Genomic DNA, 26,868 nt, shown 5'->3' with positions numbered 1-26,868 from the left:
CCATGAGACTCCTGAACAGCTAGTCAAATGGCTACCCAGACTATTTGCATTGTCCCCAGCCCCCATTCTTACACTGCTGCTACTCTCTGTTTATTATCCATGCATAGATACTTTACCACTACCTACATGTACATATTATCTCAATTACCTCGACTAACCAGTGCCCCCTCACATTGACTCTGGTACCCCCTGTATATAGCATCACAACTGTTATTTTATTGTTGCTCCTTAATTATCTGTTATTTTTCTATTTATTTGATTTGATGTGAATTGCAAAAAAAAATTGAACAGTAATATTTGAAAAGTGTCTTTTGTTTTGCGTGCATATAACTTCTCAGAATGTAAATTATGAGCAATTAGATATTAAAGTATCTGATGAACGTTATCAAGAAGTGCAATGAATCATTAAAACATTTCTTACATATCTGCAACATTAAATGAAAAATGGTGGACCATGAGTAGCCTACATATCAAGTAATTTGATACTATGAAGGTATATTAGAATAATTAAATGTATTTCATATTTAATATCATATAAATGTACATTTGTAACCAAATAATAAAGCCATAAAACATAGACATGGATGCAAATAACATTCTCATTCTATGGTCTCATATAGCTAGATTGTTCACTTCCGGAAACAACAGGATGTTCTTCTGAACCAGGAAAAGCTTGAAAACAACGGCAACCTTTGCCAACAACGTGTATTTATGATTTTATGGGCGTTGAAAATAATCAGCAAGATGATTTGGAGAGTGCAGTAGCTGTGTACATTTCCCGTCTCCTCGTTCTTTGGTCACGCGTGTGTATGTTGCACTAACTCACTGTATTACCGAGTAAGTATGAGAACTGGGGACAAAAGTTATCTGCTAGCTAGCTAACGTTAGCCTATTCATAGATGCTAGCTAAGGCTCGCCTACACCAAATGTATCTGAAGTTACAGGCAGCTTGTTGCCAGGTTTTGTTAGCTAGCGTGACTGTGCATAGTTGAATGATATTCTAGAATAACAAATGGCACACATGAAGAACCATTATACGAGCAATATTTAACGTTAGCGAAATGCAACTAATAGCGACCAGAGGACTAGCCAGTGATTGCTAGCATAGTAGTCCATGGCACGGGCCAGACCCCCAAATGAGGGCCGTCGGGCTCACTCTTGGGGTGGCGATCTCTAATGGCAGCTTTCTCAGTGTTATCACTCTTCATCCCTCCATCCATTCATTCTGACCATTGTTCGTAAAATTCCAATGTCGGTATAGAACCAGTTATCGCTCACCTATAACGTTACCCTATAATCATATCATTAGTAAACTTCGATTCACAGCTATCCATCCACATTTTGTACTGCTCATGCTTAAAAAAGTCAACCCTGATACATTTGGGTGGTCATGAAATGACCTTTTAAGTGATATACATATAAACAACTTCAAATGTGACAACATAAGGCTGTTTTTTCCAACATTAGGAATGTTTTCCTTAAAAAATGAAGTCCACTTCATGTTTTGTTTCCTTTGCTTCCTTACTTCCTAGTATCGCAATACTGATATTGTGACAACAATACCCTTGAAATTCGAATGTTGGAAGCTTAGCCATATAATTCCATATAGTGGGGCAGCTATGGTTTTGGATTGTAACTTCGGTGATAGAAGCATTCAATTGTACACACACAGAACAGGGTTTTAAAAACATTTGTAGATACAGGACCATCACAGGATTCACACATTAACTCCACTGAAGCCTTTTTTCAATATGGCAGCCAAACAACTCAGTGGGGTGAAACATAATTGTAGTATGTCCAATAATATATTAAAATGGTCATAGGGATGTAGAATACACAACCAAATGAGCCAATTGTGCCAGCTATATAAATATGTTAAATGATTCACAGAACTGGGGTAAGAATGTGCCCAACAAGCTGTCCAGATCATTTCTTAACATTTCAATACTTAAAGGGGCAGTGCAGTTAATGTGATTTTGTTGTTTATTTTTATATATTTCCACACAGAGGTCGAAATAACACTTGGAAATTGTGAAATTTTTTATAATGCAGTTTTTGTGTAAGGGCTATTTAGAAGAAAAAATGGCTGTAATTTCAGTTTGTTCAGGTGGGATGGAACTTTTGGCCGACATGACAATGTGATCTGATTATAATCGACCAATGATTGTTAATCTGGCTAAGCAGGTGCGCTCTAGAGCATCCTATCAGCCAATCAGGGCTGTGTATGTAAATATCTTATTTGTTTCCTAACGCCCGTATGATCAGCCTGAGCATTTCCAGGGCCAAAGGAGGCTTGGAGATATAATTGAGAAAAAATATAGTTATTTTCATTAAATAAACACAATGATTTGTTAGACCTACAGTGATGATTTAAAGCAATCAATTACAAAGACTGCATGGGGACTTTAATTGCAATATTGAATCTTTTTTTTAACAAGATTTTATACATGTATATATTCATGGATGTGGGCTGATTTAAAATGATATACAATGTTATCCTATTAACCGTTTTCATAAAGCAGAGGATTAGAACACTTGTAAAATTCCATGTGAATGCTAATATATTTTCACCTATTATCTAGATGAGAGCAGAAAACCATTACACATAATTAGTCAAAATGTTAAGGGATAATCCACCCCAAACCACTAATTCCTATGTTTAACAGTGTCAAACTGTGTTAAATAACAGTAATATGTGAAAACTATATTTTTTTGTGGGCAAATATTTATTTTTGTCATTATAATAAGGTTGGTATGCGAAAATTATTGTGGAAACTCACAACAACCCACAATGCAATGCTCACTCTGGGCTAGCTAGCTAGCAAATGTAAATCCACACAATAATATCAGCATGTGAAGTAGATGGGTAGCTGTAAAATCGCCTAAACAAACTGCACCCATTAATTTAGGAGTCTCTTGCAAAGTTCAAATTGCAACTCTGCTGCCCAGAGCAGGTGCAAAGTATGTTGCTATGGTAACAGGGGTCCTTACCCACAGACACACAGGTTGCATTGCGCGATGGTACTTGAAGGAGAAACTGAGTTGAATAATTTGTTACACTAGATTGAGCACATACATCTAAGCGAAATATATACTTTGTCATGATGATATAAACGGATGGATGTGTTCTAGACAAGTATGCCCATACCATCTATTTGCTGATTTGTCGAGTTGGATTGTAGGTCATTGTTTAAGAGTGCCATGAAATGTGATGGTGTGTCATCCCCTATCTACAGTGACAGGAACCATGTGGCTATGACACGTTCTTGCACGATTTGTGATTTCACAGACTTAGAACTTAAATCATGGGGAACATTTCATGATTTTTATTTCAGGGGGGTGGATTATCCCTTTAAGATGTATTTTTACTATGGGGCTGTAGCTGGTTGGTCTGTTATTAGAAAACTAAAAGTATCAATTAATATAACTGGCCTCAACAGGACCAACATTGGATTTTACTACATGGAATATCCTGGGCAGGTTTATAGTAATGAAAATAGTTTAATAGCATAACACTGTATATCCTTTTAGTCAGCCCACATTCATGAATATTTACAAGTATAAATCCATTTTCAATGTTTGAAGATGAAATATTGCAATTAAGAATTTAAACATCTTCAGAAATCAGTGATTCTGACACCTTTTTGGGCACATTCTTACCACGTTCAATTATTCACAGAACCATCTTTGTATATATGACACACTTGGCTCATTTGGTTGTGTATTCTACATCATTATGACCATTTTAAGATATTATTGGGCGTACTACAATTGTTTCATACAGGTATGGTCATGCAAAATCGATCCAATAAGACCCCATTGAGTCGTTTGGTGCCATTTTGGAAAAAGGTTTCTGTGGTGTTAATGCGTGAATCTTGTGATGGCCCTGTATCTACAAATGGTTTTGAAACCCTTTTCTCACTGTGTGTGAAATTTGGTGCTTCTATCACCGACGTTAGAATCCAAAACCATAGCTGCCCCAAGACATGCAATTCTAAGGCTAAGCTTCCAACATTCTAATGTCAATTGCACAATCAGGGCAATTTTTAAACAATTGTTGTTGGTGGTACTTTCAAAGTTGGTTATATTATATACAATTTGAAAGGTAATTTCATGACCTTTCAGATCCACTTGTCAAACAAAGTTTAAAATGTGTCAGGGTTTCCATTTTAAAGCCATTTATACCTAACCTCCCGAAAATGTGTCTGATGGATGTGTATAAGTGAGCAATAACTTGAAGAATACCGACATTGTTTTTCAGTTGGTAAAATCCCTATGGTGAAAAATGAATGGGATGGAGGGATGAAAGAAATCGTGGTAACACCGAGAAAGCTGCCTTAGCAGCACCGCTATCGCACAACTCTAGGGACATAGACCTTCAAGAAAATCACTGAGACATCGTCATCCCAAGTGAGCCCGACCTGGCCCATGGACTATAGCATGCTAATGCAGTAAAATATATGCACCACACTGTGACCTGTCAAGATGCTGCTGTTCTTGTGGATTGAGAGATATAGAACATGTACCCATAATGAACCTGTAGTTGCTTACTAACTGCTATTGCAAGTTTATAAACAATGCTTGTATTTGTCATGGCAAAAGCATTACGCATTAAATACACACTAAAAATAATCACACTTGCACGCACCTGATACTGTATTTAACAACATACATCCCCAAGGTATGGGTGATTATGCACATTTAAACTGACAGATATGAAAGTGAATGTATACCATGTGTGTCTGCTGCAGATCTTGCTTGCTGCATTGCCATCGCTGCCTTGGTTGGTGACAGGAGGCTCTGGAGGAGTGTCCATCAAGCCCTAAAGGGCCATAGCTTGGTCATGATGGACCACAGGAGAGCTCTAACCATTTCACTGGCTGTTGACAAGGTGGATAACGCTCAAGTATGTCTGGCCTGCCTGGTTATGTTCATTCATTGGGATTCCTAGTCTTTTTCTCAGTCAGTATGCAAGAACTATAATCAATAATAGTGAGCATAGTAACAGTACCCCTTTCTGCTTTTTAGATGGGAAGTCCACTCAAAATCCCTAAGACCCTCCTTTCTTCAGAGTTGGGATGTGGGAATGAAGAGGCACAGGTAGATGTTATTCTCTTTGGGTAACATTTCTCTTAAGGTGTCCGCATTTTGTAACGTTTCTGTTGGTTTTGGTTTTCGGCAAGGGTTTTCTCGGTTGTTCGTGCACACTGTATTTTTTTCTTGAGGCAAGCCGAAGTCGGTAGCCAAAGTCTACGCCGTTTTGTCTGTGATTGGTCAACAGTAGGGATTCTTTAATGAAGTGTTTGTCGTCATTCAACGAGAGACGAATCGCTTTCATGTACATTTCTTCAGTTGAGAAATACTGCACCAAACATATTAGTTAGATGTAAAATTGCGAATTGCTAAGATTTCGACAAAAAAACAAATTCATGACAGATGTCTTGAGTTATGTTAGATTAATTCAGACTTCTGAGGGAGTGTATACTGGCTACGGTACTATTGCGACTTTTCAATCAACGGTCTTTTAAGGGAGAATGCGAGCGCACTCGTTCAGATCGCCTAGCCTAAGTAGGGCACACTAAGTAGGGCTTATGGGGTCAAACATTTAGTAAGAAACACAATTATACCTGAAAGACCTTAGTTGACTTTCTCACCTTCTGTCCCTCTCTCCTTCACACACAACATTAAAATGACTGAAAATAAATGAAACGCCAGATTTCACTTTTAACCTTTTTCCCTGAGGTTTTAATATTGTGGTCAGGGCAGTGGGTCAGTAACTTTCCTCCTTCCTCCCTTTCTCCAACAGATTCATTGGTCCCAGATTGCTGGAGACAGAATCAAACTCCAAGATTCCCGTCAGCAGAATGGATCCATTTCTTTGGATCATGGCCAGGTGGCTTTAGCCCAAGCGGCAATGGACAGGTGAGGAGCAGCATTTATGGAGCCACAGATGGAAAGTTATGTTCGGAAGCAAGCATACATAGTCTGGTTAGATTGTTGTAGGTTCATAGATGATTTTACTCTATAACACGGTCACTTAGTAAGATACAGCCTTTGTCTTACTCTTATACTGCCAAAGTATACATTTGAATTCATGTTATTATCTGTGAACTAATTGGGAGCCTTTGCACGGTAAAGTAGAATTTGTCATTGGGTGCAGTTTTCCAAACGTTCCACAGATGGGGCTCTTCCCCTAAGTATTATTCTCAAAGGTAGTTTACATGCTCCGGGTACACCACCATTACTGGTACTGTAGAGATATAGCTACAGCAGCAGTGCTTATCTTTCCCACACAGACACACTGCCTGGTCCTATCAACCCCATTCCACCTGTCTGCCCCTCCCCCCTATAGCCTAAGACAGTTTCCCTATTGGTTAACTAACATGTACATGGTCAGAATGGTTATCATATAATCCGGAATGTCATATCAGGTCATGATGACACAGAATGGTCGTAGGGCTGTAAAGGTTCTGACTGGTTCTGTTCCTTCCTTCATCAGGCCGGTCCAGTTGGTCCTCACGGACGTTTTAAAGACTGAACAGGGGCTGGCCTACCTGGACAAGAAAAGGCGTGGCCTGATGACTGACAATGGAGAGAGAAAGAGAGAGTCGTGGGTGGGGAGTGGGCAGAGGAGGGTGTCTTCGAGCAGCAGAGAGGGGGGGATCGGAGAGATGACCCCCAATACAGAAGGAGACCCCATGACCACGACACACCCACCTCGACCCGCAAGGAGACAAGGTAATGCTGGGTTAAATGTTGCTGAATTTAGGATGCCAGTGAGCGATCAAGAGTTAAAAGCACAGTAAGTATACAAACAGTAGAATTTTGTTTGGGTGGCTTCTGACTTTCTTTCCTTCTTTCTCTCTTGTTTAGGTCACACCATAGAGGGGGATCAGAGGAAGAAGAGGAGATGAAAGAAGTCATAATAGGAGAGGAGAACGGTGAGAACCAGGGGCCTCATTTATAAAAAATTGCGTACGCACGAAATATGCCCTAAAAAGCCCTTTTCACGCAAAAATTGCAATTCCTTTCCAAACTGAATGATGTCAGAATGTGCTTATCTTCCCGCAAACTTTAGACCATGAGTACACAGTTTCTACTGGTTGAAGTATTGCATTACAAGAAGGCAAAAGTAGTATCCTTGTGCAAATGTGAAATATATATATGGCACTCTTATTTATAACAAAAAAAAACAGGTAGCCTAGCTAAACGTAATAACAAGATGCCACATGTACAGTGAGCATCTCTCATTTAATTGGGCCTATTAGATATTATAATCATTTTTTTATTGAACCTTTTTATTTAACTAGGCAAGTTAAATGCTATCGTAACTTCACGTTTTTATTTAACTAGGCAAGTTAAATGCTATCGTAACTTCACGTTTTTATTTAACAAGGCAAGTTAAATGCTATCGTAACTTCACGTTTTTATTTAACTAGGCTAGTTAAATGCTATCGTAACTTCACGTTTTTATTTAACTAGGCAAGTTAAATGCTATCGTAACTTCACGTTTTTATTTAACTAGGCAAGTTAAATGCTATCGTAACTTCACGTTTTTATTTAACTAGGCAAGTTAAATGCTATCGTAACTTCACGTTTTTATTTAACTAGGCAAGTTAAATGCTATCGTAACTTCACGTTTTGGCTCTATGCATCCGACAGGGAGTGTAGTTTTATAACACAGTAAAATCTAACCGGTGAACAGACAGTTGATATTTTGCATTGAGATGTATCGGCTACCACTGTAACTAGGCCTACTGTAGTTTAACATTTTTTCAGAGTGGACACCGTTTCAGAATTCACGGGCAGTGCAGCTTATTTAGGTTTGGGGAAAAGTGAAGGTAAAACCATTATTGCATTCGAGGAATCCGTTTACAGGTCCACAACAATTTGTAATTGTTTTTGTCTTTCAGAAATGGTCATATACAGCAAATGTCCCTGCAAAAGAAAACATTCTGACAACACCTCCAAAGACATTTGATCAGTTCGCCTTGCATTGCTATTCCCTTTAGATACTGTATTGGCCTAATTCCAATACTTCCAAAGTATACAGCACATAAGGGCGTTATTGTCCCCATAAAAGGTGAATGATGGGTGTTTTTTCAGGCTGAGTTATAATGCTCGTTCACGCGCGCACAAGTTTACGACAGGTTTGATTTATAATGGGAAACATGCATGTATGTATGGCGTGCGCCAAATTTAGGAATCACAATATTTTTCTGCGATCGCAGTCTTTTCAGAAATGAGGCATGCAGATATTTAGTGTTACATTTATGCAATGCTTATGAGGCCCAAGAGATGCAGTGAAGATCACACACACACACTCCTACCGTCCTGCCCCCCCCCCCCCCCGAGGGTTCTCCTTTTTGGAAAGGCTCTGCAGTATTCCTGGATTCAAGCCTGTTGTAAATAAACAAACGCTTTACTTTATAGAGCTGTAAAACAAAGACCTGCTGAATCTGCACCTTTCTTTCCTCTCTTACACACACAGGCAATGTTGATTTAATTCTCTGTTACGGTCGTTTGTTTTTCCATATCTGCTGCCCTACTTTCTGGAGAGTAGGAACACGTTTATTGTATCTGGTGTGATAACTTTATCACCGTCCCTTTACTCTGCAGAGGGTAGTGTGTCAGGGAGGCGCAGGTCCGGGGTACCTCTGGAGGAGGTGACCTTTACTGAGGGGGACAGGCACCAGAAAAAGTGTTACCCACAATCCACCAGGACCAGGAAGTTCAATTCAGGTTCAAGTGAATCCACACGCGCTGAGGTAGGATCTCTGGATAGAAGTTACCTTAATACTGACATTAAAGTTGTCTGCTAAAGCCAAAAACCTGCACGCTAGAAACCAAACCATTAGACAACCAGCCCCCAGCTTAACGCAACCTTTATCCCTCTGTTTCCAGAGGGAGAGATGTAGGAGGGAGTCTGGGCTCTACTGTAATGGACAGGTGAAGGATGGATGGATGAAGGATGGCGCGGTGGAGAGCTTGACCACAGACACCTCCAGGCGCTCCAGGGGGAGCGTGCTGCGCCTGTCCGGGGAGTCCAGAGGCGTGGGAGGACTGCTTCCAAAACGGCTCTGTCTGGAGGGGACAGGGGGCAGAGACACCAATGTAGCATCCATAGAGGTAGAGGTGGATCCCTCCGACTTTGACGGGACCTTGATGGTTGTCACTGTGGGGGAAGACAAGGAAGTTGTTAGCCCCTCTAACCCCAGCTGTGGAAAGGAGAGGAGAGGAACCCTGAGGCTGTGCCTGTCCTCCAGCCAGGATAGGTCGCCCAAACCCAGCCCTGCTGAACCCAGTGAGTATCGAGCACACTGTATGCTGCATACCTTCACTCCTGGTTTGCTTCTTTCACCCCATCTCTCTTATTGAAACACACAGATTCCTCGCCCTCCTGGAGTGGTTACATTATGTAGTAATAACGTGCTTGCCCTGCCCACCTGAGCATCTGTATACCTTATATTTCCTCTGTTTGAGGGGTCAAATCCACTTGTCAATTAAATCTCACTCGATTGATTGCTTTCATTTTACTCCTGCGACTCTTTCATACTCTTGCTTGTGCCTTTCGTTAGCGTTACGACCACAGACCGTTTTTATAATGACCTGTCAGACACCCCGGCAATGGCTGAAATGAGTTCAATGGAATACATTGTCTTTCCGTTGCATCTCTAAGAACGATAAAGCTTAATCTGGGATTTAGCGCTCCGTTTAGAAACTTATCCTGATGAGGCTAGACAGCGCAGGTGGGTGCAGGTAGGGAAGACTGAGGTGGGTGCAGGTAGGGAAGACTGAGCAGGTAGGGAAGACTGAGCAGGTGGGTGCAGGTAGGGAAGACTGAGCAGGTGGGGAAGACGGAGCAGGTGGGGAAGACTGAGCAGGTGGGTGCAGGTATGGAAGACGGAGCAGGTGGGTGCAGGTAGGGAAGACTGAGCAGGTGGGTCCAGGTGGGGAAGACGGAGCAGGTGGGGAAGACTGAGCAGGTGGGTGCAGGTAGGGAAGACGGAGCAGGTGGGTGCAGGTGGGGATGACTGAGCAGGTGGGTGCAGGTGGGGAAGACGGAGCAGGTGGGGAAGACTGAGCAGGTGGGTGCAGGTGGGGAAGGCTGAGCAGCTGGGTGCAGGTGGGGAAGACTGAGCAGCTGGGAAAGACGGAGCAGGTGGGTGCAGGTGGGGAAGACTGAGCAGGTGGGTGCAGGTGGGGAAGACTGAGCAGGTGGGGAAGACTGAGCAGGTGGGTGCAGGTGGGGAAGACTGAGCAGGTGGGTGCAGGTGGGGAAGACTGAGCAGGTGGGTGCAGGTGGGGAAGACTGTGCAGGTGGGGAAGACTGAGCAGGTGGGTGCAGGTAGGGAAGACTGAGCAGGTGGGTGCAGGTAGGGAAGACTGAGCAGGTGGGTGCAGGTAGGGAAGACTGAGCAGGTGGGGAAGACTGAGCAGGTGGGTGCAGGTAGGGAAGACTGAGCAGCTGGGTGCAGGTGGGGAAGACTGAGCAGCTGGGTGCAGGTGGGGAAGACGGAGCAGCTGGGGAAGATGGAGCAGGTGGGGAAGACTGAGCAGGTGGGTGCAGGTAGGGAAGACTGAGCAGGTGGGTGCAGGTAGGGAAGACGGAGCAGCTGGGGAAGACGGAGCAGGTGGGTGCAGGTAGGGAAGACTGAGCAGCTGGGGAAGACGGAGCAGGTGGGTGCAGGTAGGGAAGACTGAGCAGGTGGGTGCAGGTAGGGAAGACGGAGCAGGTGGGTGCAGGTGGGGAAGACTGAGCAGGTGGGGAAGACTGAGCAGGTGGGTGCAGGTGGGGAAGACTGTGCAGGTGGGGAAGACTGAGCAGGTGGGTGCAGGTAGGGAAGACTGAGCAGGTGGGTGCAGGTAGGGAAGACTGAGCAGGTGGGTGCAGGTAGGGAAGACTGAGCAGGTGGGTGCAGGTGGGGAAGACTGTGCAGGTGGGGAAGACTGAGCAGGTGGGGAAGACTGAGCAGGTGGGGAAGACTGTGCAGGTGGGGAAGACTGAGCAGGTAGGGAAGACTGAGCAGGTGGGTGCAGGTGGGGAAGACGGAGCAGGTGGGTGCAGGTGGGGATGACTGAGCAGGTGGGTGCAGGTGGGGAAGACTGAGCAGGTGGGGAAGACTGAGCAGGTGGGTGCAGGTGGGGAAGACTGAGCAGGTGGGGAAGACTGAGCAGGTGGGTGCAGGTGGGGAAGACTGAGCAGGTGGGTGCAGGTGGGGAAGACTGAGCAGGTGGGGAAGACTGAGCAGCTGGGGAAGACGGAGCAGGTGGGTGCAGGTAGGGAAGACTGAGCAGGTGGGGAAGACGGAGCAGGTGGGGAAGACTGAGCAGATGGGTGCAGGTGGGGAAGACGGAGCAGCTGGGTGCAGGTGGGGAAGACGGAGCAGCTGGGGAAGACGGAGCAGGTGGGTGCAGGTAGGGAAGACTGAGCAGGTGGGTGCAGGTGGGGAAGACGGAGCAGGTGGGGAAGACTGAGCAGATGGGGAAGACTGAGCAGCTGGGTGCAGGTGGGGAAGACTGTGCAGGTAGGGAAGACTGAGCAGGTGGGTGCAGGTAGGGAAGACTGAGCAGGTGGGGAAGACTGAGCAGGTGGGTGCAGGTGGGGAAGACTGAGCAGGTGGGTGCAGGTAGGGAAGACTGTGCAGGTGGGGAAGACTGTGCAGGTGGGGAAGACTGAGCAGGTGGGTGCAGGTGGGGAAGACTGCAGGTGGGGAAGACTGAGCAGGTGGGTGCAGGTGGGGAAGACTGAGCAGGTGGGTGCAGGTAGGGAAGACTGAGCAGGTGGGGAAGACTGAGCAGGTGGGTGCAGGTAGGGAAGACTGAGCAGGTGGGTGCAGGTAGGGAAGACTGAGCAGGTGGGTGCAGGTAGGGAAGACTGAGCAGGTGGGTGCAGGTGGGGAAGACTGAGCAGGTGGGGAAGACTGAGCAGGTGGGTGCAGGTGGGGAAGACTGAGCAGGTGGGGAAGACTGAGCAGGTGGGTGCAGGTAGGGAAGACTGAGCAGGTGGGGAAGACGGAGCAGGTGGGGAAGACTGAGCAGGTGGGTGCAGGTAGGGAAGACGGAGCAGGTGGGTGCAGGTAGGGAAGACTGAGCAGGTGGGTCCAGGTGGGGAAGACGGAGCAGGTGGGGAAGACTGAGCAGGTGGGTGCAGGTAGGGAAGACGGAGCAGGTGGGTGCAGGTGGGGATGACTGAGCAGGTGGGTGCAGGTGGGGAAGAAGGAGCAGGTGGGGAAGACTGAGCAGGTGGGTGCAGGTGGGGAAGGCTGAGCAGCTGGGTGCAGGTTGGGAAGACTGAGCAGCTGGGAAAGACGGAGCAGGTGGGTGCAGGTGGGGAAGACTGAGCAGGTGGGGAAGACTGAGCAGGTGGGTGCAGGTGGGGAAGACTGAGCAGGTGGGTGCAGGTGGGGAAGACTGAGCAGGTGGGTGCAGGTGGGGAAGACTGAGCAGGTGGGTGCAGGTGGGGAAGACTGTGCAGGTGGGGAAGACTGAGCAGGTGGGTGCAGGTAGGGAAGACTGAGCAGGTGGGTGCAGGTGGGGATGACTGAGCAGGTGGGTGCAGGTGGGGATGACTGAGCAGGTGGGGATGACGGAGCAGGTGGGGATGACGGAGCAGGTGGGGAAGACTGAGCAGGTGGGGAAGACTGAGCAGGTGTGTGCAGGTAGGGAAGACTGAGCAGGTGGGTGCAGGTAGGGAAGACTGAGCAGGTGGGTGCAGGTGGGGAAGACTGAGCAGGTGGGTGCAGGTGGGGAAGACTGAGCAGGTGGGGAAGACTGAGCAGGTGGGTGCAGGTGGGGAAGACTGAGCAGGTGGGTGCAGGTGGGGAAGACTGTGCAGGTGGGGAAGACTGAGCAGGTGGGTGCAGGTGGGGAAGACTGAGCAGGTGTGTGCAGGTAGGGAAGACTGAGCAGGTGGGTGCAGGTAGGGAAGACTGAGCAGGTGGGTGCAGGTGGGGAAGACTGAGCAGGTGGGTGCAGGTGGGGAAGACGGAGCAGCTGGGGAAGACTGAGCAGGTGGGTGCAGGTAGGGAAGACTGAGCAGGTGGGTGCAGGTGGGAAGACTGAGCAGGTGGGGAAGACTGAGCAGGTGGGTGCAGGTGGGGAAGACTGAGCAGGTGGGTGCAGGTGGGGAAGACTGTGCAGGTGGGGAAGACTGAGCAGGTGGGTGCAGGTAGGGAAGACTGAGCAGGTGGGTGCAGGTAGGGAAGACTGAGCAGGTGGGGAAGACTGAGCAGGTGGGTGCAGGTAGGGAAGACTGAGCAGCTGGGTGCAGGTGGGGTGCAGGTGGGGAAGACTGAGCAGCTGGGTGCAGGTGGGGAACTGACAGGTGGGTGCAGCTGGGGAAGATGGAGCAGGTGGGGAAGACTGAGCAGGTGGGTGCAGGTAGGGAAGACTGAGCAGCTGGGTGCTGGGAAGCAGCTGGGTGCAGGTGGGGAAGACAGGTGGGTGCAGGTGGGTGCAGGGAAGACTGAGCAGCTGGGGAAGACGGTAGGGAAGACTGAGCAGGTGGGTGCAGGTAGGGAAGACTGAGCAGGTGGGTGCAGGTAGGGAAGACGGAGCAGGTGGGTGCAGGTGGGGAAGACTGAGCAGGTGGGGAAGACTGAGCAGGTGGGTGCAGGTGGGGAAGACTGAGCAGGTGGGGAAGACTGTGCAGGTGGGGAAGACTGAGCAGGTGGGTGCAGGTAGGGAAGACTGAGCAGGTGGGTGCAGGTAGGGAAGACTGAGCAGGTGGGTGCAGGTGGGGAAGACTGTGCAGGTGGGGAAGACTGAGCAGGTAGGGAAGACTGAGCAGGTGGGAAAGACTGTGCAGGTGGGGAAGACTGAGCAGGATGGCAGGTAGGGAAGACTGAGCAGGTGGGTGCAGGTGGGGAAGACGGAGCAGGTGGGTGCAGGTGGGGATGACTGAGCAGGTGGGTGCAGGTGGGGAAGACTGAGCAGGTGGGGAAGACTGAGCAGGTGGGTGCAGGTGGGGAAGACTGAGCAGGTGGGTGCAGGTGGGGAAGACTGAGCAGGTGGGTGCAGGTGGGGAAGACTGAGCAGGTGGGGAAGACGGAGCAGGTGGGTGCAGGTAGGGAAGACTGAGCAGGTGGGGAAGACGGAGCAGGTGGGGAAGACTGAGCAGCTGGGTGCAGGTGGGGAAGACGGAGCAGCTGGGGAAGACGGAGCAGGTGGGTGCAGGTAGGGAAGACTGAGCAGGTGGGTGCAGGTGGGGAAGACGGAGCAGGTGGGGAAGACTGAGCAGATGGGGAAGACTGAGCAGCTGGGTGCAGGTGGGGAAGACGGAGCAGCTGGGGAAGACTGAGCAGGTGGATGCAGGTGGGGAAGACTGTGCAGGTAGGGAAGACTGAGCAGGTGGGTGCAGGTAGGGAAGACTGAGCAGGTGGGGAAGACTGAGCAGGTGGGTGCAGGTGGGGAAGACTGAGCAGGTGGGTGCAGGTAGGGAAGACTGTGCAGGTGGGGAAGACTGTGCAGGTGGGGAAGACTGAGCAGGTGGGTGCAGGTGGGGAAGACTGCAGGTGGGGAAGACTGAGCAGGTGGGTGCAGGTGGGGAAGACTGAGCAGGTGGGTGCAGGTAGGGAAGACTGAGCAGCTGGGTGCAGGTGGGGAAGACTGAGCAGGTGGGTGCAGGTAGGGAAGACTGAGCAGGTGGGTGCAGGTAGGGAAGACTGAGCAGGTGGGTGCAGGTAGGGAAGACTGAGCAGGTGGGTGCAGGTAGGGAAGACTGAGCAGGTGGGTGCAGGTAGGGAAGACTGAGCAGGTGGGTGCAGGTGGGGAAGACTGAGCAGGTGGGGAAGACTGAGCAGGTGGGGAAGACTGAGCAGCTGGGTGCAGGTGGGGAAGACGGAGCAGCTGGGTGCAGGTGGGGAAAACGGAGCAGCTGGGGAAGACTGAGCAGGTGGGTGCAGGTGGGGAAGACTGAGCAGCTGGGGAAGACGGAGCAGGTGGGTGCAGGTGGGGAAGACTGAGCAGGTGGGTGCAGGTGGGGAAGACTGAGCAGGTGGGGAAGACTGAGCAGATGGGGAAGACTGAGCAGCTGGGTGCAGGTGGGGAAGACGGAGCAGCTGGGGAAGACTGAGCAGGTGGGTGCAGGTGGGGAAGACTGAGCAGGTGGGTGCAGGTGGGGAAGACTGAGCAGGTGGGTGCAGGTGGGGAAGACTGAGCAGGTGGGGAAGACTGAGCAGGTGGGTGCAGGTGGGGAAGACTGTGCAGGTGGGGAAGACTGTGCAGGTGGGGAAGACTGTGCAGGTGGGGAAGACTGTGCAGGTAGGGAAGACTGTGCAGGTAGGGAAGACTGTGCAGGTAGGGAAGACTGTGCAGGTAGGGAAGACTGAGCAGGTGGGTGCAGGTAGGGAAGACTGAGCAGGTGGGTGCAGGTAGGGAAGACTGAGCAGGTGGGTGCAGGTGGGGATGACTGAGCAGGTGGGTGCAGGTGGGGAAGACTGTGCAGGTGGGGAAGACTGAGCAGGTGGGTGTAGGGAGGGAAGACTGAGCAGGTGGGTGCAGGTAGGGAAGACTGAGCAGGTGGGGAAGACTGAGCAGGTGGGTGCAGGTAGGGAAGACTGAGCAGGTGGGGGCAGGTGGGGAAGACTGAGCAGGTGGGTGCAGGTGGGGAAGACTGAGCAGGTGGGGACGACTGAGCAGGTGGGTGCAGGTAGGGAAGATGGAGCAGGTGGGGAAGACAGAGCAGGTGGGAGCAGGTGGGGAAGACGGAGCAGGTGGGAGCAGGTGGGGAAGACGGAGAAGGGGGGAAGACGGAGCAGGTGGGGAAGACTGAGCAGGTGGGTGCAGGTAGGGAAGACGGAGCAGGTGGGGAAGACTGAGCAGGTGGGGAAGACTGAGCAGGTGGGTGCAGGTGGGGAAGACTGAGCAGGTGGGTGCAGGTGGGGAAGACTGTGCAGGTGGGGAAGACTGAGCAGGTGGGTGCAGGTAGGGAAGACTGAGCAGGTGGGTGCAGGTAGGGAAGACTGAGCAGGTGGGGAAGACTGAGCAGGTGGGTGCAGGTAGGGAAGACTGAGCAGGTGGGGGCAGGTGGGGAAGACTGAGCAGGTGGGTGCAGGTGGGGAAGACTGAGCAGGTGGGGACGACTGAGCAGGTGGGTGCAGGTAGGGAAGATGGAGCAGGTGGGGAAGACAGAGCAGGTGGGGAAGACGGAGCAGGTGGGAGCAGGTGGGGAAGACGGAGAAGGGGGAAGACGGAGCAGGTGGGGAAGACTGAGCAGGTGGGTGCAGGTAGGGAAGACGGAGCAGGTGGGGAAGACTGAGCAGGTGGGGGCAGGTGGGGAAGACTGAGCAGGTGGGTGCAGGTGGGGAAGACTGAGCAGGTGGGGAAGACTGAGCAGGTGGGTGCAGGTAGGGAAGATGGAGCAGGTGGGGAAGACGGAGCAGGTGGGTGCAGGTAGGGAAGACTGAGCAGGTGGGGAAGACTGAGCAGGTGGGGAAGACTGAGCAGGTGGGGAAGACTGAGCAGGTGGGGAAGACGGTGCAGGTGGGGAAGACGGTGCAGGTGGGGAAGACGGTGCAGGTGGGGAAGACTGAGCAGGTGGGGAAGACTGAGCAGGTGGGGAAGACTGAGCAGGTGGGGAAGACTGAGCAGGTGGGGAAGACGGGTGCAGGTAGGGAAGACTGAGCAGGTGGGTCCAGGCTTTTTCATCCTTTTTCATCCTTTAACAATCACCCACTTGGGTGATTGAAAGATTAACTTTGTTGCCGGTTGTCGTGGTAATACAATGAAAGTTTAGATGCGATCACCATATAAATTCAAAGATGAAAAAGCCTGGAAGGAGGAGAGATGACTAGAATCGATTCGGTTGACCGTTTTATGTGTGTATTAATTGTCGGAGTAGAGGACCTTGTGCATTTCAGGTAAAATAACAACTCAATGTTTATATCCCAGGACAAATTAGCTAGCAACAGCAAGCTAGCAAAATAGGACAAATTAACGTTAGCTATCCGGTTTGGGTTCTGTGTGTGTGTGTGTATACATCTCTGCCAGTATCGCCTTTTTGTGTGTGTAAAAAAAAAAAGTATATGTGTGCTTGCACTAGCTGTGACCTACAACACTTTGCCATTGCTATGGTTACTGCCCCCCAACATAGAAGGATCACTGCTGTCCCTGTCTTTGTTTCATAGTCCATTACACCACAGTCGTGTGTGTGTGTGTAATATAGGGTTGGGTGTTATCCAGATGTCCATACCGTTCCAGTACCATACGGTATTACCAGTAGTGCACACAAGGGTGGCTATTTCTTTGCAAACGTAAAAAATAAATAAGAATGCTAATAAAGTACTTGTGAAATCCCATAGCGGACACTACGTAAATGCTAACAAGCGCAAGCGAACATTAAACTAAATTCAAGGACAGACAACCCAGCTCATTACGTTCTCAAAGGACTACACTCAAACTTGATCCAGGAGGGGGTTGATAGTCTCTGCAGTAACCAAGAAGCTTTTGATTTTATAAGCTAGCCACCTATAGCTAGCAAGTTAGCAAATCAAATGCATAGCTTGAGCTGGAGACCGTTAACTTATACTATTTATAAGATATTTACTTGGCAAACATTAGTTGTGAATTTGTCGTAACTTGATCATCTCTCTTTGCTGCTCAACTGGGGAGGTCACATCATGAAACTTCCGTTTGAGCCATGTGCAAGCTGTTAACAAATGTACCTGAATTGCATTTTTGTGTGAGTCAAAATTAGAATTTTGAAAATCATACGCTCTTTATTTCAAAATATCTCAGTATACCGCCCAAGCCTAGTGTAATAGTATTTCACTGCAACAGGTTTAATCTGTGTGTGTCTGTGTGTGTGTTTTCTAGTTGTTCTCTCCAGTGATGAGGAGGAGATAGTCACCCCATCCCGCAGTTCAGTCCTTTGGCCACAGACTGGCACTAGTGATTCTAAGCCCCAGAGAAATCATTCTCAGGACCAAATGGTGGCAGAGATGCACTCTCAGGTGGGCAAAAACAACTTCTGACATCACAAAGGATGGAATAGGGGGATCTCACAATGGATGACATCACAGAGGGCAGAATAGGGAACATGCTGCTTGCTTAGTGAGTACCACTTCCTCCTGGTTCGGCTAACACCGATGCTCGAACTCAGAACCACTGCCTTGCTAGAACATGTGACCGCCCTCTTGAAGCGTCTTACCAGTCAGCTCCACGTGAAAAGCTGTTCAGACATTTCAGGCTGAGGAGTAGGCTTCACACATCCCATGTTCTGCACTAACGCTCATTGACATAGGCTGGTAGCAAAGCTAGCCAAAGGGCATTTTTACCGGTTGAAGTGTTTTTTAAAAGTATAATGCAGTTGATTTGCGACATGACACAAACGTTATGTTAAGCAGGACATTCATACGAGCCTTACAATCCAATACTAATCTAAAAGTGTGAAATACACTCATGAGCAACATGTCAAATCTTTTTTTTAAAGTTAGCCATCAGTCTAGGTTTTTTGTTAGTTTAAAAGCGACTGAGATTTTGTATGAAAAGCGCTATATAAAATACACCTATTGTCATTGTGAGAACTCCCAGTGTTTTCCCCTACGGTGGAGGAAATTGTGGATAGCGACTCGAGAGTATAGATTACGGTGATGTTACAAAGGGCTGCTCACAGAGGGATCAGAGGACAGAGGCAGGTGGTGTTAGTGAGGGAGGGCGTTGCGTGACTAGACTGGCCCGAGGGGGTAGAACCACCACCCGCTGCCTGTCAGGCTTTAGAGGCCGGTCAAATCATAGGAGGACGAGCCAAATGCCCTCGGCTGCACCACAAACAAATGAACACACACACACTGCATTATCAAAAGTATGTGGACACCTGCTCGTCGAACATCTCATTCCAAAATAATTGTTGGTCCTCCCTTTGCTGCTATAACAGCTTCCGCTCTTCTGACAACTGAGAACAGACCATTTTTACGAGCTATGCGCTTCAGCACTCGTCGGTCCTGTTCTGTGAGAGTGGCGCCTACCACTTCGCGGCTGAGCCGTTGTTGCTCCTAGACGTTTCCACTTCACAATAACAGCACTTACAGTTGAGCTGGGCAGCTCTAGCAGAGCAGAAATTTGATGAACTGACTAGTTGGGAAGGTGGCATCCTATGACTGTGCCACGTTGAAAGTCATTGAGGTCTTCAGTAAGGCCATTCTACTGCCAATGTTTGTCTATGGAGATCGCATGGCGGTGTGGTCGATTTTATACACCTGTCATAAACCCATGTGGCTGAAATAGCCGAATCCACTAATTTGAAGAGGTGTCCACATAATTTTGTCTAGATCTAGTGTATGTTAAACCGATCTGTTGATTTAACTAAGTCTCTCGCACACAAACCCTTTCTATGTCTCCTTGTTTATCCGGATTCTCTTGTGCCCTTGTTATCAGAAAGCATGGTTGTTGTGGTCTTGCATGCACGTGTGTGTGTCACTCATCAAAGTGTTTGTTTCAGTTGGTGCCTGTGGTGGTGACCGGATTTGGGGTGGCCCCCTTCCCCAGCACTGAGGACTCTGAGAATATGGGCCTGCCCTTCTCTTCCCTGCACTGTGGGGGGGTCCGTGGGGAGGCCAGCGGGAACCTCAGGGTAATGCTCTGAACACTGTGCTCCGACTGTGGAGAAGATGCAGTACATACTAGAATAAACATTCAATACATAGCGGCTCTTGCAGTGCTTATGTGACGTGTGGACCTTTCTTTCCTCCTCTGCAGATCACAAACCAAAGAATCATCATACCAATTCAAGGTAATTCAGCACCCCTGGATCTTGTCTTGTGTTATCGCCACAGCCTTTACCATCCAGTCCTGGTCCTTAACCTTTAATCCTTTTGGAACAATGGCATTGTTACTTGGTCCAACCTAAACGAGACCGGCTGTGGACGCTAGCCCCTCTGGTCGCTAGCCCCTCGTGTGGTGGCTACATAAAAGCTCAGTTTTGAAATAGATCCTGCTGTGGTCCTCCTGTCTGTCTGCACACCATCCTCATCTTCAGCTGAGTGCACATGTGTGTGTCTTTGTGTGTGTGTGTGTCAGACCCTCAGGGCTTTTGTGCTCTTTTTCACCTCTGCTGGTGAAATCTGTCTGCAGAGAGCTAACGTGCTTTCCCCTGTGACTCCTGATCACTACTGTATATGGAATAGTAAGTTTTCCTGGTCTTTGTCTCCTGAATAAGCCCCAGGTTTAGATGACCAGGTTGTTGACCCCTCTTTCTCCCCTCTGTCTTCAGAGCCTTCGGGCCTGGTAGAAGTGATGGTGACTGTGGAGCGCTGTCAGCTGTGGCGGTACAGCGTCTGGGACTGGGAGGAGCTACAGGAGAGAGGGCTGGGGTGGGAGGTTGAGGGGGAGAGGGGGCAGCTGCCCCCCGCCCTCCTCCTCCTCTACGTGTCAGACACCCAGGCAGCCGCTGTCCAAGAAGACCTGAGTGAGCTGTCAATCAAACAGGCCTTAGACCCACCCACTGGTGAGAGCCTGCCTTGTGGGACCAAAGTGTGTGGGTGGGTGTTTGCTCAAGAATGTGTACACCTATGTGCAATGCAAATGTGTTTGATTGTGTTGTTTGAATGTGTGTGTGTTCACAGGTCAAGCCAGTCCCTTTCTCTTGCTCACTCTGTGCGACCCTCTGGAGGGGGTGGAGGGGGCTCTCCTTCGCTCCATCCTTGACATCATCTGTCTCAACAACACCCCGCACGTCGACGCTACACGGCTCCGTGGCAGCTCTCCTGCCAACTGGGTTGTTGACCTCCACAGTCCCCTCCTGTCATTGGATGACAGTCTGGTGCTGGTCAGCAGAACTGGACTGGACCCGCAGCTACTCTCCCTACTGGGCCATAACAGTGCCAAGCCTGGGACAGAGCCAGACCAGGACCAAGAACCAGAACAGGACAGAGACACACCTGGGCTGGAGCTGGACCCTCTGGACAGAGAGGTGGAGGGAGAGTCCCAGACGCTACCAGACACAGATACACAGATGGAGGAGGAGCAGAGGGAGGTTGGTAGTACTTTGACTGTGTTTGGCTGCGGATGTGTGTGTGACTGATGTCAATAAGCTTAACCATAACAAAACCCTAAGCTCTAACGTTTAATAATCAAATTGACAACAAGTAACCCATTACAATACCTCTGTCATTTGTCACCCCTCCAGGGGAGTCCAGTCCAGCCCAGACCCGTGTACACAGTGTGTCACCACAGAACCAGAGGCTCCTACTCTGTGTCCCTGGGCCCCAAGCCTGGCTCCAACTGGACCCGGTACACACACCAGGGCCCCACACGCAGGCAAGCTACACAACTTGTTGAGTCTTGGGAACAGGTGTGTTAGCCTGCACACCCAATGAATCTCCAGGACCTGAGACGGAGACACTGGCTGTAGAGACACTGGCTGTAGAGACACTGGCTGTAGAGACACTGGCTGTAGAGACACTGGCTGTAGAGACACTGGCTGTAGAGACACTGGCTGTAGAGACACTGGCTGTAGAGACACTGGCTCTAGAGACACTGGCTCTAGAGACACTGGCTGTAGAGACACTGGCTGTAGAGACACTGGCTGTAGAGACACTGGCTGTAGAGACACTGGCTCTAGAGACACTGGCTCTAGAGACACTGGCTGTCACTTCATTCTCATCCTCCTGTTCTTAGGTTGATCCAGTTTCCTCCACCGCCTTCCAAAGGAGGGATCACCGTGACAACAGAAGATCTGGAGTGCCTTGACAATGGCCAGTTCCTGAATGATGTCATCATCGATTTCTACCTCAAGTGAGTGTGACATCAGTGATTGCATGGAGTATCTACCCTAACGGAGACATCCTCTGTACACAAAAAAAACCAGTTTGGGCCAAAATGGAGGGCAGTTTCAACCCCTGCATGGCTATGTCTCTGTCTCAACAGGTATCTGCTCCTGGAGAGGGCTCCACAGGATGTGGCTGATCGCTCTCATGTCTTCAGTAGTTTCTTCTACAAGCAGCTCACACGCAGAGACAACGCAAGTGAGGACAGCACCAGCATCTCGTAAGTGTGTGTGTGTATTTTGGTTTATCATTCAGTCATTTGTATTGCAGTGTATGTTTCATGTGTGCGTTGTCTGTCTCCAGAGCACAGCAGCGGCGGCACCAGCGAGTGAAGACGTGGACACGACATGTGGACATCTTCAAGAAAGACTTCCTGTTTGTGCCTGTCAATCAGGAGTGAGTGACACACACACAGTTTTGATTTAAAAACATTTGGTTAACTTTTTTTTGACTATTACACATCCTGTTTTCCTTAACCCTACCCTTAACCCTACCCTTAACCCTACCCTTAACCCTAACCCTTAACCCTACCCTTAACCCTACCCTTAACCCTACCCTTAACCCTACCCTTAACCCTACCCTTAACCCTAACCCTAACCCTACCCTTAACCCTAACCCTACCCTTAACCCTAACCCTACCCTTAATCCTAACCCTACCCTTAACCTAACCCTACCCTTAACCTAACCCTACCCTTAACCCTAACCCTACCCTTAACCTAACCCTACCCTTAACCTAACCCTACCCTTAACCTAACCCTACCCTTAACCTAACCCTACCCTTAACCCTACCCTTAACCCTAACCCTACCCTTAACCCTAACCCTACCCTTAACCCTAACCCTACCCTTAACCCTAACCCTACCCTTAATCCTAACCCTACCCTTAACCCTAACCCTACCCTTAATCCTAACCCTAACCTTAACCCTACCCTTAACCTAACCCTACCCTTAACCCTACCCCTAACCCTACCCTTAACCCTTAACCTAACCCTACCCTTAACCCTACCCTTAACCCTAACCCTACCCTTAACCCTACCCTTAACCCTACCCTTAACCCTACCCTTAACCCTTAACCCTAACCCTACCCTTAACCCTACCCTTAACCTAACCCTACCCTTAACCTAACCCTACCCTTAACCTAACCCTACCCTTAACCTAACCCTACCCTAACCCTACCCCTACCCCTAACCCTAACCCTACCCTTAACCCTAACCCTACCCTTAACCTAACCCTACCCTTAACCTAACCCTACCCTTAACCTAACCCTACCCTTAACCCTACCCTTAACCCTAACCCTACCCCTACCCTTAACCCTACCCTTAACCCTACCCTTAACCCTACCCTTAACCCTACCCTTAACCCTAACCCTACCCTTAACCCTACCCTTAACCTAACCCTACCCTTAACCTAACCCTACCCTTAACCTAACCCTACCCCTACCCTTAACCCTACCCTTAACCTAACCCTACCCTTAACCCTAACCCTACCCTTAACCCTAACCCTACCCTTAACCCTAACCCTACCCTTAACCCTAACTCTACCCTTAACCTAACCCTACCCTTAACCCTAACCCTACCCTTAACCCTACCCTAAACCTAACCCTACCCTAAACCTAACCCTACCCTTAACCCTAACCCTACCCTTAACCCTACCCTTAACCCTACTATAAACCTAACCCTACCCTTAACCATAACCCTACCCTTAACCCCCCAAACCATAAACCTAACCCATGAGCTTAAAATAGCATTTTATCAAATTCCTACCCTTTTAGGACATTTGGGGTCCTGATAATGTAGGAAAACAAGTACACACACACTCATCAATAACCCATGTGACTTATAGTGCTTTCTTCCTTGTATGACAGAGCCCACTGGTACCTGGTGGTGATCTGCTTCCCTGGCCTGGAGGAGCCCCAGTGTGAGGAGTGGCGCAGCCCAGCCTCGCGGAGGGGAACAGGGGGGGAGAAGCCAGGCAAGGCCCAGGCTGAAGAGGAGGCCTCCGGGTCTGAAAAGCTTAATGGTGTCACTGATGTTCCCCCTGGTCCCACCAACACTGACAACCAAGACAAACTGACACCTACAGGTATGTGATTAAACCATTCTCATCATGTCTCTCTCAGGATGTTAGACCTTGGTGAAACCATCAAACGTACATAATATTTAAACATGAGTGAATATTTGCATTGCTTTAGGAAGTATGACTCTGGGTAGTCTAGATAAATGCACCTTCTTTCAGCTGTATTTGGGCACAGCATGAAAATCTAGAGCTGTGGTAGGATGGAGCCAGAACATTTAGGAGAGAAAATAGTTTAAGAGCTGCTCTGGAGTTTTGTAATCCAAAAACAATCAGAACACCAGTCACAGACAGAAACAGAGAATGACGCTGGAACTAAATAGGCTTTAATCTACTGTTTTTATGAGACTAAGACACAGTCCATTCTCTATGTCACTGTGCTGCGATAACATACATCATGACCATAACAACGACTGAAACCCTGGGATGGAACATGAGGAGGATAATGCTGCTGATGTTTCCTCTCTCTAGTTTCAGAGAGTGTTGTCCAGGGTGACTCAGTACTCCAGCCCCCTCCTGGTCCTCCGGTAAGACACAACTGTCTTTAGGGCTCTTCTGTTGGGTCTCGAGTTCTCATATTTTCATTGTTTTCCGTCTCTCTCCCTCTGTTCTCTTTCTTACCTTCTGTCATTCTTCTTCTCCCTAGGACTGCACTGAGAAGACCTGCCACAGAGAGAATGTCTGTAAAAGGTGAGTGGAAAGACACACACACACACACGCATACAAAGAGCTCATAACTGGATGTTTATATGCAATTGTGAAATGTTTTTCTCTTCTCTCAGACCCTGCATTCTCATCATGGACTCCCTCAAGTTCTCCCTCCATGAGCGTGTCTTCAAACTCTTACGGGAGTGAGTGTGTTCACTTTTCATGTGTGTGTTAAATATCTGTAGACAGAATGGAAGGGTGTGTATATCCCTGTGTGGGTGTGTGTGTTATCTGTAGACAGAATGGAAGGGGCTTTGTGTGTGTTTGAATGTGTTCCTTATGGGTGTTTAATGTTCTCTCTCTCTGTGTCTCTGTGTCAGGTACCTGCAGTCAGAGTGGGAGGTGCGTCGGGGCTCTGTGCGTGAGTTCAGTTCTGAGCAGATGAGAGGCTCCCACTGTAAAGTCCCTCTACAGGACAACAGCAGTGACTGCGGCCTATACCTGCTGCAATACGTTGAGAGTTTCCTGCAGGTAGCTATGCACCTGAAATAAGAACACACACATACATACGCATTCACACACTTTCCACCTGTAACCAGCGGGGTATTGAACTGGTGTGTCTGAACAACTCAAGACCATGTTAGCCAACTGAGCTAAAGCTTGAGTCTTCTAGTCTCAGGCAAGGTTACTTATGTTTTTCTCTTATGAGAACATTCTCACAAACACATGCTGGCATACACCTACAGACATCTTGTATCTCTCTCCTGACCTTTCTCCCTTTAGGACCCTGTGGTGCACTTTGAGCTCCCCCTGCGCCTAGAACACTGGTTCCCACGGCAACAGGTGCGGAGGAAACGAGACGAAATCAGGGACCTGGTGCTGAACCTGTACAGACACCAGAGGGGCACGGTGGGTAGTATAGGAAACATGGGAAATGTAGGCAGTTAGGCACCGTAACCACCTTGGGAATCTGCTCATGCTGAGCAAACAGGAAATTGACATTTCAGCCAGTGATATGGAAATATGATTTCTTAGACAAAAAGCGTATGTAGTTGTTTCACCGGCCAGCAGGGCCGTTCAAACATACAGTACATGCAGATGTCTCATGTCAACAAGAAATTAGCCCCTAACATCAGATGTTGCTTTAATGACGTAAATCCAACTGAGGATGGATATAAAATACTTGCTGTAGTAGCTGTTGAGTTGCTGTAGCTCAGGTTCTTGTTTGAAGTTGGTGCATTAAAGGGTCATTCCACAGAAATTCAACAGTTAAAACTGTTATTTTTTTACCCTTTCAGTAGAATGCCCCTTTAAAGAGTCTGTCCCCACTGCATCTTCTATATAGAACCACATACCACCACTATAGCCTCATTTAACACAAGAGATCAGATTCAACAGGGTCTCCCTTTTATTCTTTTACCTGTTTTATGATGAATTCCCCCCCTCCCCCATGTGATTCTATTGTAAATGTTATGTCAGTTTGATTTTTATATGTGGATTTTGTTTTAAAATGTACATTTTGATGAAAACCTGTTTTGAATATAAAATATAATAAATGCATTTGTAGTCGGAATTACAATTCATTACCCAAGAGGTGATCTACTGGCACAACCAACTTAGCCGTGTGGTGAAGGCCACTCCAGTTATAACACAAACATACAGAGGGGGTTTAGAAAGAGACTCTGGCCCTGTCCAGAAACAACGCCTAGCCATTAGCATTGTGTGGATCTGATTTGTGTGTGTCAAATCCAATCACATTTTATTTGTCACATGCGCCCAATACAACAGGAGTAGACCTTACAGAGCCCCTAACCAACAATGCTGTTAAAAAAAAATACAGATAAGAATAAGAAATAAGTGACAAGTAATTAAAGAGCAGCAGTAAAATAACAATAACTTGACTATATACAGGGGGGCACTGTGCAGAGTCGATGAGAGATGACAACAGAGAGTGACAGTGGTGTGAAAGAGAGAGGGGGGGCAATGCAAATAGTCTGGGTAGCCATTTGATTAGGTGTTCAGCAGTCTTATGGGTTGGGGGTAGAAGATGTTTAGAAGCCTCTTGGACCTAGACTTGGCGCTCCAGAACCGCTTGCTGTTCGGTAGCAGAGAGAACAGTCTATGACTAGGGTGGCTGGAGTCTTTGACAATTTTTAGAGCCTTCCTCTGGCACCACCTGGTATGGGGGTCCTGGATGGCAGTGACGTATTGGGCCGTTCGCACTACCCTCTGTAGGGGCCGAGCATTTGCCATACCAGGCAGTGATGCAATCAGTCAGGATGCTCTCGATGGTGCAGCTGTAGAACCTTTTGAGGATCTGAGGACCCATTATAAATATTTTCAGTCTCCTGAGGGGGAATAGGTTTTGTCGTGCCCTCTTCA

The 26,868-nt window shown here is 48.5% G+C and overlaps 1 protein-coding gene across 1 annotated transcript; it reads left to right on the top strand.

Moving 5' to 3' along the window:
• The first annotated feature begins 660 nt into the window (after positions 1-660).
• Positions 661-26,059, top strand: LOC115123662 (sentrin-specific protease 7-like). Its single transcript, XM_029653045.2, is given in 24 exon segments — positions 661-837; positions 4,752-4,906; positions 5,029-5,100; positions 5,807-5,922; positions 6,500-6,657; positions 6,660-6,738; positions 6,874-6,941; positions 8,620-8,768; positions 8,905-9,304; positions 17,818-17,954; positions 19,442-19,573; positions 19,699-19,732; positions 20,213-20,446; positions 20,565-20,974; positions 21,128-21,258; positions 21,619-21,735; positions 21,868-21,987; positions 22,071-22,163; positions 23,630-23,847; positions 24,310-24,365; positions 24,485-24,528; positions 24,621-24,689; positions 24,867-25,017; positions 25,270-26,059. Coding segments are annotated over 23 exon segments (3,216 nt in total). The 5' UTR covers positions 661-837; positions 4,752-4,843; the 3' UTR covers positions 25,435-26,059.
• Positions 26,060-26,868: the final 809 nt, after the last annotated feature.

This window comes from Oncorhynchus nerka, linkage group LG1 (assembly GCF_034236695.1).
Source record: "Oncorhynchus nerka isolate Pitt River linkage group LG1, Oner_Uvic_2.0, whole genome shotgun sequence".
In the NCBI taxonomy this organism is placed as follows: Eukaryota; Metazoa; Chordata; class Actinopteri; order Salmoniformes; family Salmonidae; genus Oncorhynchus; species Oncorhynchus nerka.
This window is presented reverse-complemented; position numbering and strand designations above follow the sequence as displayed.